Below are 15,824 nucleotides of genomic sequence, written 5' to 3'. Positions count from 1 at the left end.
ATCAGAATTCTACAAAACTACACGCAAAAACAAAAGCTAACATCTAATACGTGAATCATTACTCTCATCCATAGCAGATCATCCCTATACCAAGCAAAGCGCACAGAGAACAAACAACTTAGAGATATGTAAACGATTAGTGATGATGATACCAGAAGAGAACGAGCAGAAGAAATGAAGAAGAAAAATATTTCGAATTAATTTCGGGGGAAATAAAAAAATGAGATATAATGTAGTAATCTATGGGCTAGGCTGGACTGGGTTGGGCTGGGCTGGGCTGGGCTGGGAAACAGGTGGACGTGAAGTGTCTTTTTGATCATTAACCCATAGGGGACCATTTCAGAAACAGAAACCTTTGATTTTGCATTCTGGAGACCTTAATATCCATAACCTACTTACTAGATGACATGTTTAATCAATCCCCTAACTAAACCAAACAAAAAAAAGCTTTCATTTTTCACATGTTGGAGATTATTTTGATATTATGTGAGTATCTAAAACTGGTAATGAATGTTTACTTTTTTTAGGTCAATCTAACTTAGAATTTAGACAAAAATCGGAATAACATATCATAACAATGGGGATTGGGATCAAACTTGTATAGACAGAGTGGATGATCATGTGAATGTATATGACCACTTAATTAGTATATTGTTGGGTTATAGCATAACTAAGGCCCATGGGAAAGATATGAGTTTTCCATCTCCATTTGAATTTCAAAGAAGTAGAAAAACAAAGACTGAAAATGGATGCCGGGGGAGACAAAGTGGGCGCCTACAAGAGAGACAAAGAGAGATGCCTTAAGAAATCTCACCATCATTAAATTTGGAAAAATTCCTTACACGGATTTGATTGAAACGTGTAATCATTGTTGCATGGAATTCATATCCCCTATCATATAATATAAGCTTTAATATTCCCCTCTTTGTCTCTTTACTCAACCTACAATTAATTGATGTCTTTCATCTTTAGTTTCTCCATTTCATTTGTATTTTGATTCTTCCTTATCTAGTATTTCTATTTGCATATACATACGATAACTATGTTTTCAATTTTCATATGAGATTGAGAAAGTGTTGTTATATATAGAAGTTGCAATTTCTTTTGTGAAAAGAACTAAAAGGCTAGACGATATGCGCATTTTTGCGGTAAACTAATATATGAATTAGCTTCTTTTTTAATATATGAATTAGCTGTTGGAACCTAAACACATAATTTTAACATAAGAAGGTTTTAAATAAATGTATTCCTTAGCTTTTGAAACTTAACTTGGCCATCTTGGTGTCGGTAAGAATAAAACCAATGGGTATTCTAAATTCTAATGGCTATTTAAGAAAGTGTTCCTCATTAAGTTACTAGTTAATTACGGAGTATATTGGACCAGTAAAGTAAATATAAAATTTTGATTAATCCACTTCAATCATGTTCTAAGATATTGTCATAAAGAAGGTTAAAACTGTTATATTATATGCTTTTTATTAGTCATTGTTGCTTTGTGTTGCTATTGTGGAGGAAGTTGCCCTGCTCTTTTCCTGTGGTGTTTTTGTTATTGTTGTGTGTAGTTATCAACTTCACGATACTATTTAAAAGTATAGCATTTGTATGTTTAATATATGCCATATGTTTTAAATTTTGACTTATAAGATACATAGGTAGACATGATTAAACTAGAAACATTTGGTTGGCTAAATGGATCAATTATTTAATCAACTCAATCTAGTGGGTCAAACTATATAATTATGAGAGAAGATTGTTGTCCGCTCAACAATTAAAGTGTTTTTAACTTTTTATAACTCGATTAATTAACATCTAACGATTAGAACAATGTATATGCATTTTAAAAACAACAGAAGATCTTCTGTTGAAGATAAAGGAGCGACATCATAGTAAGTCAAGAAAGATAAATCAATGGTATTAATTTATAAACAAGTTTATGTTGAACCAAAAAAAAACAAGTTTATGAATGTGGATTTGACATGATTCAGGAAGAGGTAACTTTTTTGGGTGTCGTTTCCATCATCAGCTTTAGGAAACATCTTGAGATGGAGGAAGCTTTGATGTACCTCCACCGCAAGAATGAAGGATCTCTCTCTCTGAGAGAGAGAGAGAGAGAGAGAGAGAGAGAGAGAGAGAGAGAGAGAGAGAGAGAGAGACGAGAGAAGAGAGAGAGAGGAGAGAGAGAGCTCTCTCTCTCTCTAGATCTCTCGCTCTCTATCTCTCTCTCTATCTCTCTCTCTCTCTCTCTCTCTCTCTCTCTCTCTCTCTCTCTCTCTCTCTCTCTCTCTCTCTCTCTCTCTCTCTCTCTCTCTCTCTCTCTCTCTCTCTCACACACACACACACACACACACACACATTATTGTCATGTCAAATGAAAATGTCCCAAACTTCTCCATTAAATTAAGATAAATATACTTCAGCTAATATCTTAGAATTTTGATTCCTTAGGTTGCTTCAGAATCAGACCAAAGTCCAAACCCTTTTTTGGCCTCATTATGGGCATTAGGTTCAATTAATGATGCAAGTTAATTGCGTAAATAAGTGAAAGTAAAGTCGTTAATTATTTGTCAATTTAAGTTGAAGAATTTAAGATAACATTTCACACATCATTATCAACTTATTGTACAATCGGTGCAGGAAAGATCCAAGATATAAATTCAGATATTAATATATATATGTTCTAGTAAATATAGCCGAATAAATTTTTGTTTTGTTCGCGATATGATTATAGAACTTATAGACACTTCACATGAAGTTGACTGCTAAAGACACGAACGGTTCAGTTCAAAAAGAAAAATGACACGAATGCTTCAAATGATTCGTTTAGAGGGTTTTTGACACGTGCGGGGACGTACACACGAAACCCTACCACTCTATATGAAAGCAAGAGAGGATAAACCATCAAAGTAATATTTATATCTAATTATTAATAAAAAGCATAGACAAAATTAGTTTGATACACTATTTAAAAATTGATACATATTAGTCAACAAAAGGGGAGATTGAGATTTAATAAAATGGAAGGAGGAAGAAGAGCAGTGGTCAATAACTACGATCTACAACAAGTGACATCGTCGGCGACGATCCAAGAAAATATGAACTTCCTCGTTCCATTTGAAGAAACCAACGTCTTAACTTTCTTCTCTTCTTCTTCTTCCTCTTCCCTCCCCTCTCCTTCTTTCCCCATTCACAACTCTTCTTCTACTACTAATACTACTCATGCACCTCTAGGGTTTTCGAATAATCTTCAGGTGTAGCTATATATGATCTATCTTTGTATTATGCATAGCATGTGATTATCTTGTTTTTATAGTTTGTAAGTATTGATTGTGTTTAATATGGGTTTTGTAGGTTGGAGGACCCTTGGGATCAAAGGTGGTCAATGATGATCACGAGAATATTGGAGGTGGAATGAACAATGATGTCCATTCTAATTCTTGGTAATTAAACTGATTTAAGTTTGAAGATGAATCCATTCCTTTCTCCTTCTTTTACCACAAACTAATAGCTAATTAAGATAGTTGAATTGCCATAAATTTCTTTAATAAATTGATTTTCTTTCTCTCCTGTGTTTTGGATTTCTTTCTTAAGATAGTTCTATATATCCTCTTGAAATTATTTGAGATCCAATAGGATGTTAACGTTGATAGACTGTGTACAAATTAAAGCCTTCTGACATAAGATCAAACCTAAGATATAAACGTTCCTGATACATTATAGAGTGGTTGCATTTGCAGGTGGAGATCAAGTAGTGGCAGTGGAGAGATGAGGAGCAAAGTTAAGACAAGGAGGAAACTAAGAGAGCCAAGATTCTGTTTCCAGACAAAAAGCGATGTCGATGTTCTCGCCGATGGATACAAATGGCGTAAATACGGTCAGAAAGTCGTCAAGAACAGCCTTCACCCGAGGTAATTCATTAAGTACACCACCATTTTATGTTTGTTTAATGGACCTTATTATTAGTCTAAGTTAACATACCAATAGTTCTGATGCCATATGTTATATATAATGATTCTCGTATAATCCCATTGATTGATGACTGTTGTTTCGTAAAAGCTTAGAATGTATCATAATATTCTCTATTTAGACTGTTGCCAAACGCTAGCTCAAGTACTAGACATGACTGCTTATACATAATGTATACATTTTCTACAAATTTAGATTATTTTTTTACGTATGTTGCAATTTTAGTATGTATCGTACGTCCCTCGAGGGCTGTCATCATTAAGAATGCAAACAATATCTTCTGTTTTTGTCTCTTTTATTGTGCAATGTCTACACATTTTCCAACTAAATTCCACATGTTTGTTTCTTGAGTTCTTTTTCTTTTTTCACATATGGTTTACTGGATCTAACTATTATGTACTAATAAATGGAAAAAAAATTATATATATACAGGAGTTATTACAGATGCACACACAACAACTGTAGGGTGAAGAAGAGAGTGGAGCGACTGTCGGAAGATTGTAGAATGGTGATTACTACTTACGAAGGTCGTCACAACCACATTCCCTCTGATGACTCCACCTCTCCTGACCACGATTATCTCTCTTCCTTTTAATTTCTCTCCCTGAATATATATAGAAGATTTTATATATATACATATATATGCGCATATAGATGTGTGATATGTTGCACGTGTTTATTATTTGGGTCAAATTGCATGTGTGAGTTTCAAGAATATATCATCAGATGTTTTATATTCTTGACTTTCCGTTTTATGATATACATATATACACTCTTAGACCATCTCCAGACTCCAATGTATTCTCCTATTTTTACTTCTAAAATAGAAGAATTCTATAATAGAGATGTGTTTTGTTCCAATGTATTTCTTTAAAATAGAAATCTCAAAATATAGAGCAAAATATAGAGTAATGTTATTTCTTCTTCTATAAATAGATGTGAAAATAGCAATCTGTATTTTAGAGGTAGAAACAAAGGTGGATTGGAGTGATTTTTTTTTTAAATGTTATTATAGAGGTAAAAATAGGAGAGGGTTGGAGATGCTGGATATTAGTTCTGAGTTTGGTTCATCATGACACTACCAATGTATAGATTGTAGAAGATTTAAATGAGCCATAAAGTACATAAAAAGAGTGTATCAGTTTATTAGCTAGTAACAACACTCAAGCCAACGTAGCTACAAACTAGCTCATGGTCAATATATTACATACACATATAATGTTAAGTAGGGTTATATTTAGCTAGTTAAGAAATCATCTGTCTTCCTAATGATGAAGATGTTATAAGTATAGATAACAGAAAAAGACTCATGCAGCGGGAGCGTAATCATATACTACATCATCGTCATCATCACCTTCGTTCATGAAAGATATTGCAACTGCAATTTGGCCGTTGTAATGGAGAACCAAGCCAAATTCTATTATTGCAAACATTTCTCTTTTATACACTCTACTCATTTAAAACTTGTTGAAAAGAAGGCTATTAGTAGGCCTAGGCTATAGAAAGAAAACTTGATTTACTATAAAGTTAGAGATTATTACTTGAGTATATTTATAGATGTATAATGGCAACCGGTGAACTCACTAAAACTGAGTCAGGCATGTGACTCATGTGGCCTGACAGAAGAGGAGTGTGAAAAACTGAGTAAGCCACCTATTTTTGTGCCCTGACACATCCGTCACTTTTTATACATTTATTGGTCCACCTCTCATTGCACAATTTTTTAACACATCTTATTTCATTATGACATAATTTTCCTAACGGAATAATAATTTTTTTTAAGATCGAGAGAGTACCCCTAAAGAGTTTTACTTTATTTTGGATTTTGGCCAAAATGCATTATATGGTATTGATTCCCTCTACCAATAGCAACATCATAAGCATCATGCATGGAACCTTGAGGGACAAAAATAAAGATTATGATCTGATGTGTCTAGATTTGTTTTCTTGTTTGTCTTATCTCAGGTTATTATTATACATGGTAAATATTTGGTTTTTTCTTGACTCAGTTTTACAGTATTTACTTTGAAACTGGGCTTTTGATAAGGCAGAGGGATGCTCACTAAAGGGTCCATGTTAGGTCCATTATCGCCTCAAAAGATGACTGTGAAAGTGTGAAGCGTGAATCGACGAAATAATGAGATGAGCCATAGTAACATACTAACATTGTCCTACGCTTAAATGAGTTTTTTTTTCTTTGATCGTGACATGGCACCAAACATTGGTTTAATATAGATTCTCATAAATCTTGGGCAAGCCAACAAGATTTTTTTTTAAAGCGTTTTGGTCTTTTAGTCTCCACCTTCTTCTAACCACAACCACCGGTTAACTATTTTCTATGAATGATTAATCATCACGATATTTACAGAACAATATTGTATGCAACCTAAAAAGAAATGGATTGGTTTCACTGAGAATAAACTTACAGTTTACAAACGCATTCAGAAATTTGTATCGGCTACCGACTAATGTGGTCCACCGATCTTCATATAATTCGAAACGTTATGCATGGACAAGACTATACCTATCAATATATCTAATTAATGTTCTCTGAAACGCAATATTATGAATCATATATCTTCTCACCTTTATATATACTATTAGTAGTATATGAACTAGTAAAAGGAGTTTTTGATGGATGGGGAGGTCACATGGAGGAGCACATGGAAAGTGGCTACGAAAAAGATACGAGAAGCGAGAGACACGTTACGCAGTTGTTGTTGATCCCCAAAATGCTACGGAAAAACTATATACAAATATTATTTATATTTCTACAATTCATATTATATAACGTATGTATTAAAAGAAATCTTTATTCTTAGTTTTTCTAACGAGACATGCTTTACTCTTTCATCACTCCAATCTCAATCAGTTAACATCTAACCTACCTGTCATGTTTTAATTAATCGTTTCTCTTGTCACTTCAGGTACTAATCAAGTTATACGGTCAGTACTCGCATCATTATAAGATAAACCAAGTAGCATAAAATAATGGTCACATAATAATATACGCATAAACCATGTGCCTACTTCAGTTTGTAGTTCATGAATGTAGCTAGGAACTATACTATAATGTTATTTGGAAGATAAACTACTAAGGAACTAACAAAAATGCATCAGTTTGTATGTAACTAGTAGTCCAAATCACTCGATTAAATTTGAAACGTTCGAAAGGGATAGTTACACAAGTTGACATGTCGTCCTGTAAATATCAAATATTTTATTTTAACGTTTTCTTTAACGTGAAATCTATTTTCATTGTTCTTGCTCTTTAACTTTTGGGTCTGCTTTGTCTAAGAACTTTGCCTAAGCGCGTCCAAATTAGCTGTACATCTTGGCATGTTAGATTTAGATCGATCTATATATAGTTTATTCATATCTATATTTCTCTAGCAATCTTAAATATATTGGGCTATAAAGAAAGGATTAAATGTTATGTTTACCAGATGTGAATTGATTCACATTATTAGCAAACACATGCACTTCGTAGGATCACTATCGTCATGACTTTCTAGTTTAAATAAATCTTCCCACATGATGTGTATGGGATCCATCTCCCCCATTACAAAACCGAAATTAAAATTCACATATAATTACACATTTTCCTTATAAACTCACATTTTTAACGTATAATTTTCCCAAAATCACATCAACATTCGTTATTGCGTACTTATCAAAAGACACAATAGATTTGATATATCGTGTTTAATGCATTAGTTATGTTTCCCTCTTGTTAAAACTTAAGTTTTCAAATTCAATACTAATCATTAATCCAACTTATGAAATAAAAAAGCACCACTTTCCTTTTCATGTTCCGTATTCAAATGGAGTTGCTTATTTGTATATTTTGAAATATTTTTGTTTTTTTCGGTTCCACCGCCGACGGTGATATAACAAGAATTAATGATTCATAACAAATTCAAAAGGGTCACGTTCCTGAAAATTTAAAATTGTTTATATAAACAATCAAATAGAAAAGCAGAAAATACTTATTAAATAAAAATAAAAATACAAAAATACAAAATAACTACCAAATATAACGACCACCTTAATCACACCGTCACACGCCATTAACAACAGAGCAGAGCAGAGCAAAGAAAGTAACTTTATCTTCCTCTCTCTATCCCAAACACACACATAGAAAATGGCTGAGCTTGAGAGTCCAGGCGTAATGCCAAAGCTAATAGCTTTCTTATCTTCACTGCTAGAACGAGTTGCCGAGTCCAACGATCTGACCCGGCGAGTCACGACTCAGTCGCAGAGTGTTTCCGTGTTCCACGGGCTGAGCCGGCCGACCATTACGATCCAGAGCTACCTCGAGAGGATTTTCAAATACGCCAATTGCAGTCCTTCTTGCTTCGTCGTGGCTTACGTTTATCTCGACCGTTTCACTCAGAGACAGCCTTCTCTTCCGATCAACTCCTTCAACGTTCATCGTCTCCTCATTACCAGCGTCATGGTCTCCGCTAAATTCCTCGATGATCTGTAAGTTTCTACGTTTCTTTAATCGAAATCGAGACCTCTGAATCGAGGGTCAAGTTCAGAATTCACTATCGCAGCTTAAAATTTCAGTTAACGATCTTTAAATGCTCTGTTTCTGAAATGCTCTGTTTTTGTCTGCTCTGTTTCTCTCTGTTTGTTCCTCTGAAACGTAAAGATTCGATTTTTAAATTGGTTTGGTTAATTATTCACTAAAATGTAACGTTGGTGATTAAAAACAGGTACTACAACAATGCGTATTACGCCAAAGTGGGAGGGATAAGCACGAAAGAGATGAATCTTCTGGAGCTTGATTTCTTATTCGGGTTAGGTTTCGATTTAAACGTGAAGCCAAACACGTTCCACGCTTACTTCTCTTATCTTCAAAAGGAAATGACTCTTGTTCAACCCCTCTCACTCGTCGTTGTCCCACCAAGATCTGTCATTACCTTCAACGACGAAGAAGCTTCTCATCAGAAACAACAGCAGCAGCAACTCGCTGTTTAATTCACACATGATTCCAAAAAAAAATTGGTTCTCTGTTCTTAATCAGTCTGGCCCTTGTTTTTAATGAAATGTGTAGTTGTAGATGATGTAGAGATTAGTCGGCAGGGACTCTTATCTTGTCTTAATCATATCCTGATTAAGAAATTTCTTGATCATTTCTCTCTATATATTATATCATTTATGTTTAGATGTGGACATGTGTGATATAGTTCATCTTTACAGACTGGCTTGGCAACATAAGTTTAAATGTCACTAGTAACTCTAAAACTCAAATAACCAAAAATATCTATGTTATGATTATTTATGTTTTGTTTTTGTCTGATGTTTAGATGTTGCCCATGCTAGATCAGAGACATGGGTTATTATTTTAGTAACAATAGTAACTAGGAGGTACAATGATTGTGATTTGTGAAGAAAATTTGTTGTTTTCTTGTTCTATAGAGGGAACAAAAGAAATCCACGGTCAATAGACAATTTGAAAGAGGCTTAAGTGACTGTGACTTGTGTGAGGAGTTTATACAAATAATGTATATTAACAAAATAAACCACAAAGTTTTAAGTTTATAGGTTTTTACTCCAATATTTTCATAGTTCATACATACAATTCAAGAACACAAATCAAAGAGAGGTTAAAAACAGAGAAAAATGGAATTTGAGACTGATTTTTAGAAAGTGGATGTTGTAGTAGTACTTGTAAGAGGAGAGATTCTTGTTTTCTTGGAATGAAGAACACACCTAATACTACATCATGAAAAAGTGCAGCCATTGCAAATCCATAGGTCAAGGCAAGGTAGAAAGGGAGTCCTTTTGTGAGTAATGAGAAGATGAAAATGCCATAAGAAATCCAACTCTTTGATCTCATTATAGTTGCTCCTGCGTAATAAACCGGCTTAGTTTTATGATAACCAGTAGCCATAAGTCGTTGCGGCTATCAGAACCACTAAGACACGACGAATTTCCATTAAGTGATGAGACTCTGTCTTTCTTGTACTTTAAGTAATCCAGTAGCAGATTCTTGTTTACACACTACTTTGAGTCTTTGACAAGTTAAATGTGTATAGTAATGGGCCTGGCCCACTAATATTAACCTATATAACTTTAAGCCTATTAACTTTAAGCTAATCCAAACTTCTAACAGCGTAGCTAAGTTTCTTTTTAACATGGTAATAGATTCAATTCATGGCAAGAACTAGGCTAAACAATGGGAAGCCTACGTGCGCTCATACTCTGGGCTCTAAGTGGTCAGAAATTATGATTCGGCCCATCTTTATCATGTTCCAACACATCTTTTCATTTTACATTGACACTAGTAGGTCTCTGGACATTTTACATGGACCTAAAAACCCGACTCAAAGCCGATCCAATCCAAAACCGAAAATTTATAAATAACTATTGGATCTAAAAATTTCTATCCGAAAGAACTGAAACCATAGACCCAGACCCAAAAAAAAACCGATCCGAATGAACCCGACCGATAAAAACCGATTAATACTTTACTTAAAAACACGAATATATGATTTATTTGTTCTATTTTCTATATTTTATTTAATGATATAGTTGAAATATATTTTTGTTAATAATCCTGAAATATATATTTTATTAACAATCTTTGTTATTATTTTTGTAGCATTTTGAAGTAATATGAAGTTTTAAATGTAAAATTTAAAGTTTTAAAATGTTTATTTAAATTATTAATAGTTTACTTTAAATTATTTTGTAAAATTTTAGATATATATAACTTATTTTGACTAAATTTTTCGTAGTTTGGGTATTTTGTGGTCCTTTCAGATCATAAATACTCAACCCAGACTCGATATAAATAAAAAAATGGCAAGTATTTTACAGGTATTTTAATTATAGATCTGAATCGATTCGAACCAAAGATCCAACCCTAATGCGAATCAAAAATTTATAAGTATTTATTGGATCTAAATGTCTTAGACCCTAAAGATCTCTGGATCCAAAAAGGAACCGGCCTCGACCCGAACGCCAGGCCTAGACACTACCGGACACTACCAAAGAAAATTCAAACTACACATGAGTATAGATTACAAGTACCTGACGACCCAATTATTTTTGATCATGAACTTTCTTCGGTCTTCCATAAAAGGTGGAAAGTGTCAAGTGGCATGCGTACATGGGCCCCTTTTAAAAGCCCATTTTAGCTGTCATGTTAAAGAACCGCCGGAGCTCTAGCTCTTAGTTATGTCGGAAAATGTAACACTCGAAGGATCTGTATTCAGAATTTGTTTTCTCTTTGTGGATTACTACAAAAATATTAACCGAGTGAAATTATAAGACAAAGAAATTGAATTTACAACCGATCTGTTTCTTGTCGGAACTTGGAACATCGAACAAAATTTAAACCCAACAGAGAACAAAAAAAAAACTATCAACACAGCCCATCTCTCTCTCTATCTCCCCAAACTCCACATTCATTTACATAAAAACCAGATCTACACTTTCTCAGATTCCGGCATCGGAACAAAGATAAGATAGAAACAGAGCAAAACATTGCTAATATAGAAAAGAAAAACTATCTGCTTTTTGATCTTCTTATGTAATAAAAACACGACAACTACGCCACCACGAGAGTTCCTGTCCGTACGGTTTTACCGGCGGCGGAATCTTTAGCTGCTTCGGAAGATTTTTTACGGAGAGATCTTGAGGAAAGTCTCCAGCTTCTCTCCTTTGCTTCATCGGACTCGATCTGTTCTTCTCTACACTCTTTGCTACAAAACGCCTTGTCTCCTCTTTAAAAAAAAAATCAAGAAAAGATCTCAATACATCAATAAAGGCAGTAACTTTTCAAAATCCAGATCCAGGAAATTGATTTTATTATGATCGGATTAAGTACCTGTACATGAAGATGTCGGAGTTAAGACCAATGTGTTTGCGGCAAAGAGAGCAAGATTCCAGAAAGTGTGGCTCTTCACTGCCGAAGAAGCTTTTGTAATGCGACGCCATTGCTAATATTAATATTTTAAAAGAAGAAAGCTTTACGATTCAAGATTCAGCTCGGAGAGGGAGGAGGAGGGGGAGGAGAAAGATGATTGATTTGGTGTGAATATATAAAGCGGAGCTCGGACTTTCTCTGCTTTGACTTTTAGTTAATCACCTGTGGGGCAGACCACTGTAGTTACTGTGGTTTACAATAAATCTGCACCGTTCTTTCTTTCCTTAGTCCAATCTCGAAAGATCTATACGTTAAAAGTTCAGTAATTATTCATTACTTTTTATTTTGTTATTATCGTCTTTATTATTTTGTCTGCGCCAGTTACATGTTTATTTTCTATTTAATTTATACTTACGAATTTTCTAGTAAAAATATTTTATTTATTTTTATTCCGTGGCACAAAAGTCTATACATTATTTTTGTGTAACGTAGAGCAATAGAGAACATATAAAATTAGTAGAATTTTATTTTTTTGCATTACAATAATTTGGGTGGATCTAGTTGGTCGAGAGGAATCAAACAAGTCTTGCGTTTGTGAGATTCGTTGGCCATAACAATAACATGCGTAACGCATGATTGATGGCTTTTCCGTAAATATAAAATTAACATTAAATGATAGTTTTGGTCAAAAAAAACATTAAATGATACTAGTTTCCAAAATTTATATTTTTATATTACTAAATCTTTTTACTATATTTGTGGTTTTAAACTGTTCTCCGTGTGCAGTTTCTGAGCTCTTGGGATGCATCTCCCCTGGACAATCACTACAAAAAAAAGTCTATTTTACATCATTTATTTTAAATATTTGTATTAGTTATAAGTGATGTAAAATAATTTTGCATCATTTATATAAATGACTCTGAAAGTGGTGATGCAAATAATTTGTATCAATTGATTAATAATTGATGTAAATTTATTAAATATTTGTATCAACTATAAAATTGATGTCAATATATATATCAATTGCAATAAATGATGTTAACATTTACATCAACTTTTATAATCGATGTTACTATGATATCAATTAAATAAGTGATTTGAATAATTATGTCATTTATTAATAAATAATCTAAAATTAATTATATTTTCTAAATAAATTTAAATGTATATTAGTTGAAATTTTCGATTTAAAATAATAAATTTATACGGATTTTTAACTGATACAAATTAATAATAAAAAATTATAAAATATTTATTCACTTCCACAAATTATATATTAACACATACGAAATAATTAATTAAATAGAAAATTCAAATCTTAACTACAATTGTATATATAAAAAATACACAATTCATCCATCATACAAACTCACAAAGCATAAATAGACAAAAAAAAATTGCTAAACAACATTCCAAAACTACATTTACAAAAAAAAAAAAAAAAACATTGCAAAACTAATCATTATTCATATCTCCATGAACACTGCTTGTCTTTCTCCATGGACTTGGACGACTTCCAACTTCTTATGTCAACAATGCAATAAGTATGCCAAAATCAAACCTGAACAAAATCAACATATCCATAATAGTTTAAACATAAGAAACAGAAGAGATAGTGGAATCAGAGAGGATAATTATAGAGATTTTCATGTTTTCACCTGGTAGCAACATGGTGGTGTCTAAGATTGTAAATTCTTCCGCCAATGACTCGAATGCCACAGTTCCCTACAGCCATAACACTTACAGAGTTATGATCATCATTGCTCAAGTTCTACATGCTTAGAGAGCAAAAAAAAAACAAAAAGAGGAGAGGAGATGATCTTCTCAAATTCTACGAGATTACAGAGAGAGCAAGAAAATAAGAAGAGAGGGGGATCAAGAAAATAGGAGAACATGGTTAGAGAGAAAGAGGGAACGAAATTTCAGGGATTCGTTTGTTGAATACTCTCAAATCTAAGTAAATCAATTTAGGAGAAAAGAAAAAAAAATTACAGAGGGAAACAAATATAATCTTATTGAACAAAAATAATAACACTGAAAAATAAAAATAATAATAATAAATTGAACATATTTTAGTAAGTAATATTAATAAAAAATGATATAATTATATAATTGATATAAATTCATGTAACATTATTATTTTGTTAAAATGATATAAATTAATAGTTATTATATCATTTTACTGAACTGATGTTAAGCTAATTAATAATAACGTTAGTTATTATAAGTAATGTTAAAACGATATAAATTAATTATTATAGATATCTATTTTTTCATCATTTCACTGAACTGATATATATGTTATGATATAGTTTTATGTTAATAACATTGAATATTCTGACCTCAATGGTTTTGACATAATTACCACGAACTACAAATTTATTTTAACTGAGTTGTGCTAATATCATTTGTTTATTGATGCAATATTTGCTTCTTTTACTTAAATGATGTTAACTTTGTATCATTTCTATAAGTAATACTAACACAAATATATATGTATATCAGTTACGTAAATGATGTAAATCTAAATTTTGTATCACTTTTTAAAAAATGATGTAAACCAATATAGATTTGTATCAATTTCACTAAAATGATGCTAAGTAAATTAATAAAACATCATTTATTATAACTGATGTTATAAACACATATTTTGTATCATTTGTTGATAAACGAGTCAAACTAGTATCACTTATTTTTCTGATACTATTTATGTGATGCAACCCAAGTGTTTTTTTGTAGTGAATGTTTCATTCCATGGGTGGAAATTTATAGATCGCCTCTCATTTGTTTAAAGCTTTGCTTTGTTATACTGTGGACACTTGGACAGTAACGTTCTTTTATTACTATATAGTATAAGTGAATAAATATATTGATGAATTTTTGAGACGATACATCTTGGTACACGTGCTGGAGCTCCAGGTAAAAAAGTTCGGAATCTTTTGGCTGAAAATCTGTACTTGACACAATCTCAGTTCAAATAAAAAGTCAAGCAGTTCTAGAAACATGTACGTTAAATTTAGATATGAAAGACATGCATAGGCTTTATACTTGTCTTTACTCTTTATAATAACCGAGCAATAGCGTGACCGACCTTCGTTGAATATAAGTATACATTTGATAGCGCCACACTCACATTCACATTCCTGTTTATATTGTAGTTAATTGCGTAACAATACGTTTCACATATTTAAATTTCATAAAATATCAGTTCCGACTTGGGAGTAACTTGTTTTATATTTCTTCTGATTCATATAACAAAATCTTTCCAAATCAAATTCCAAATAACACAGCAGTAGAATTTGACTTTTAAATTCAATATATGGTAGGTAAAGATCACTTGCTTAGTTTATATACTATTTTTTATAAAGATCACGTCAAGCACTCAACGTTTCCGAGTAAGCAATGACTCACGATACGAACGGCAAACCAATATAATAAACTTTATAAACCATTAACGAATATATAAACAACCAAAGTGTATTAATACAAACAAAAGAGATAATCAGTTGTTTTGTGATCAATCATAATAAAGGTCCAAAAAAGAAAGTGGCAAAGGACCACACAACTTGTCATGTGTCGATACGCCTTCGAGTCGGGAGATGGGACCTCCCACTAGAGTTGGGAATATCAAACGAGGAGCTGACTAAACAAAACCCTTTTTAAAGGAACTGTTAGTATTATTTATGGGATCCACCATCACCTCTATTAGGCCCAATAATCAAAACGTCCTTGTCTCAAGGGCCCACGGTAGCTGCCCTTGTACCCCGTTTTCCCTAGTAGTTTATTTTTCTTTTACATACCCACCTGCCCTTGACACGTGTGGTGAATCTCACTCGTGTGTCAGCTAAGCTAGGTAATTTGTGATACGTGTCGGTTTATTAAAGGTATCAAGGTCGCGTGTGTCAGCTAAGCTGTCTTGTTTTGATTCTACTGTTAGGATTTGATCTGCTGGAACCGTTGGTTGTAGCCGTTGATTTGT

The 15,824-nt window shown here is 32.8% G+C and overlaps 3 protein-coding genes across 3 annotated transcripts; 2 read left to right on the top strand and 1 right to left on the bottom strand.

The window, feature by feature from the left end:
- Nucleotides 1-2,922: 2,922 nt before the first annotated feature.
- Nucleotides 2,923-4,824, top strand: LOC106370205 (probable WRKY transcription factor 12). Its single transcript, XM_013810259.3, has 4 exons — nt 2,923-3,248; nt 3,349-3,437; nt 3,735-3,905; nt 4,396-4,824. The coding sequence occupies exons 1-4, from the start codon at nt 3,015-3,017 to the stop codon at nt 4,556-4,558; spliced, it is 657 nt and encodes a 218-aa protein (XP_013665713.2). The 5' UTR covers nt 2,923-3,014; the 3' UTR covers nt 4,559-4,824.
- Nucleotides 4,825-8,013: 3,189 nt separating this feature from the next.
- On the top strand, nt 8,014-9,138 carry LOC106370206 (cyclin-U4-1). Its single transcript, XM_013810260.3, has 2 exons — nt 8,014-8,448; nt 8,685-9,138. Exons 1-2 carry the CDS (start codon nt 8,108-8,110, stop codon nt 8,947-8,949), a joined length of 606 nt encoding a protein of 201 aa, XP_013665714.1. The 5' UTR covers nt 8,014-8,107; the 3' UTR covers nt 8,950-9,138.
- Nucleotides 9,139-11,223: 2,085 nt separating this feature from the next.
- LOC106391794 (FCS-Like Zinc finger 3-like) lies at nt 11,224-12,221 on the bottom strand. Its single transcript, XM_013832500.3, has 2 exons — nt 11,807-12,221; nt 11,224-11,702 (listed from the first exon to the last, which is right to left on the bottom strand). The coding sequence occupies exons 1-2, from the start codon at nt 11,914-11,916 to the stop codon at nt 11,528-11,530; spliced, it is 285 nt and encodes a 94-aa protein (XP_013687954.2). The 5' UTR covers nt 11,917-12,221; the 3' UTR covers nt 11,224-11,527.
- Nucleotides 12,222-15,824: the final 3,603 nt, after the last annotated feature.

This window comes from Brassica napus, chromosome C4 (assembly GCF_020379485.1).
Source record: "Brassica napus cultivar Da-Ae chromosome C4, Da-Ae, whole genome shotgun sequence".
Taxonomy (NCBI): domain Eukaryota; kingdom Viridiplantae; phylum Streptophyta; class Magnoliopsida; order Brassicales; family Brassicaceae; genus Brassica; species Brassica napus.
Note: the sequence above shows the minus strand (reverse complement) of the source record. Positions and strands in the feature narration are given on the sequence as shown.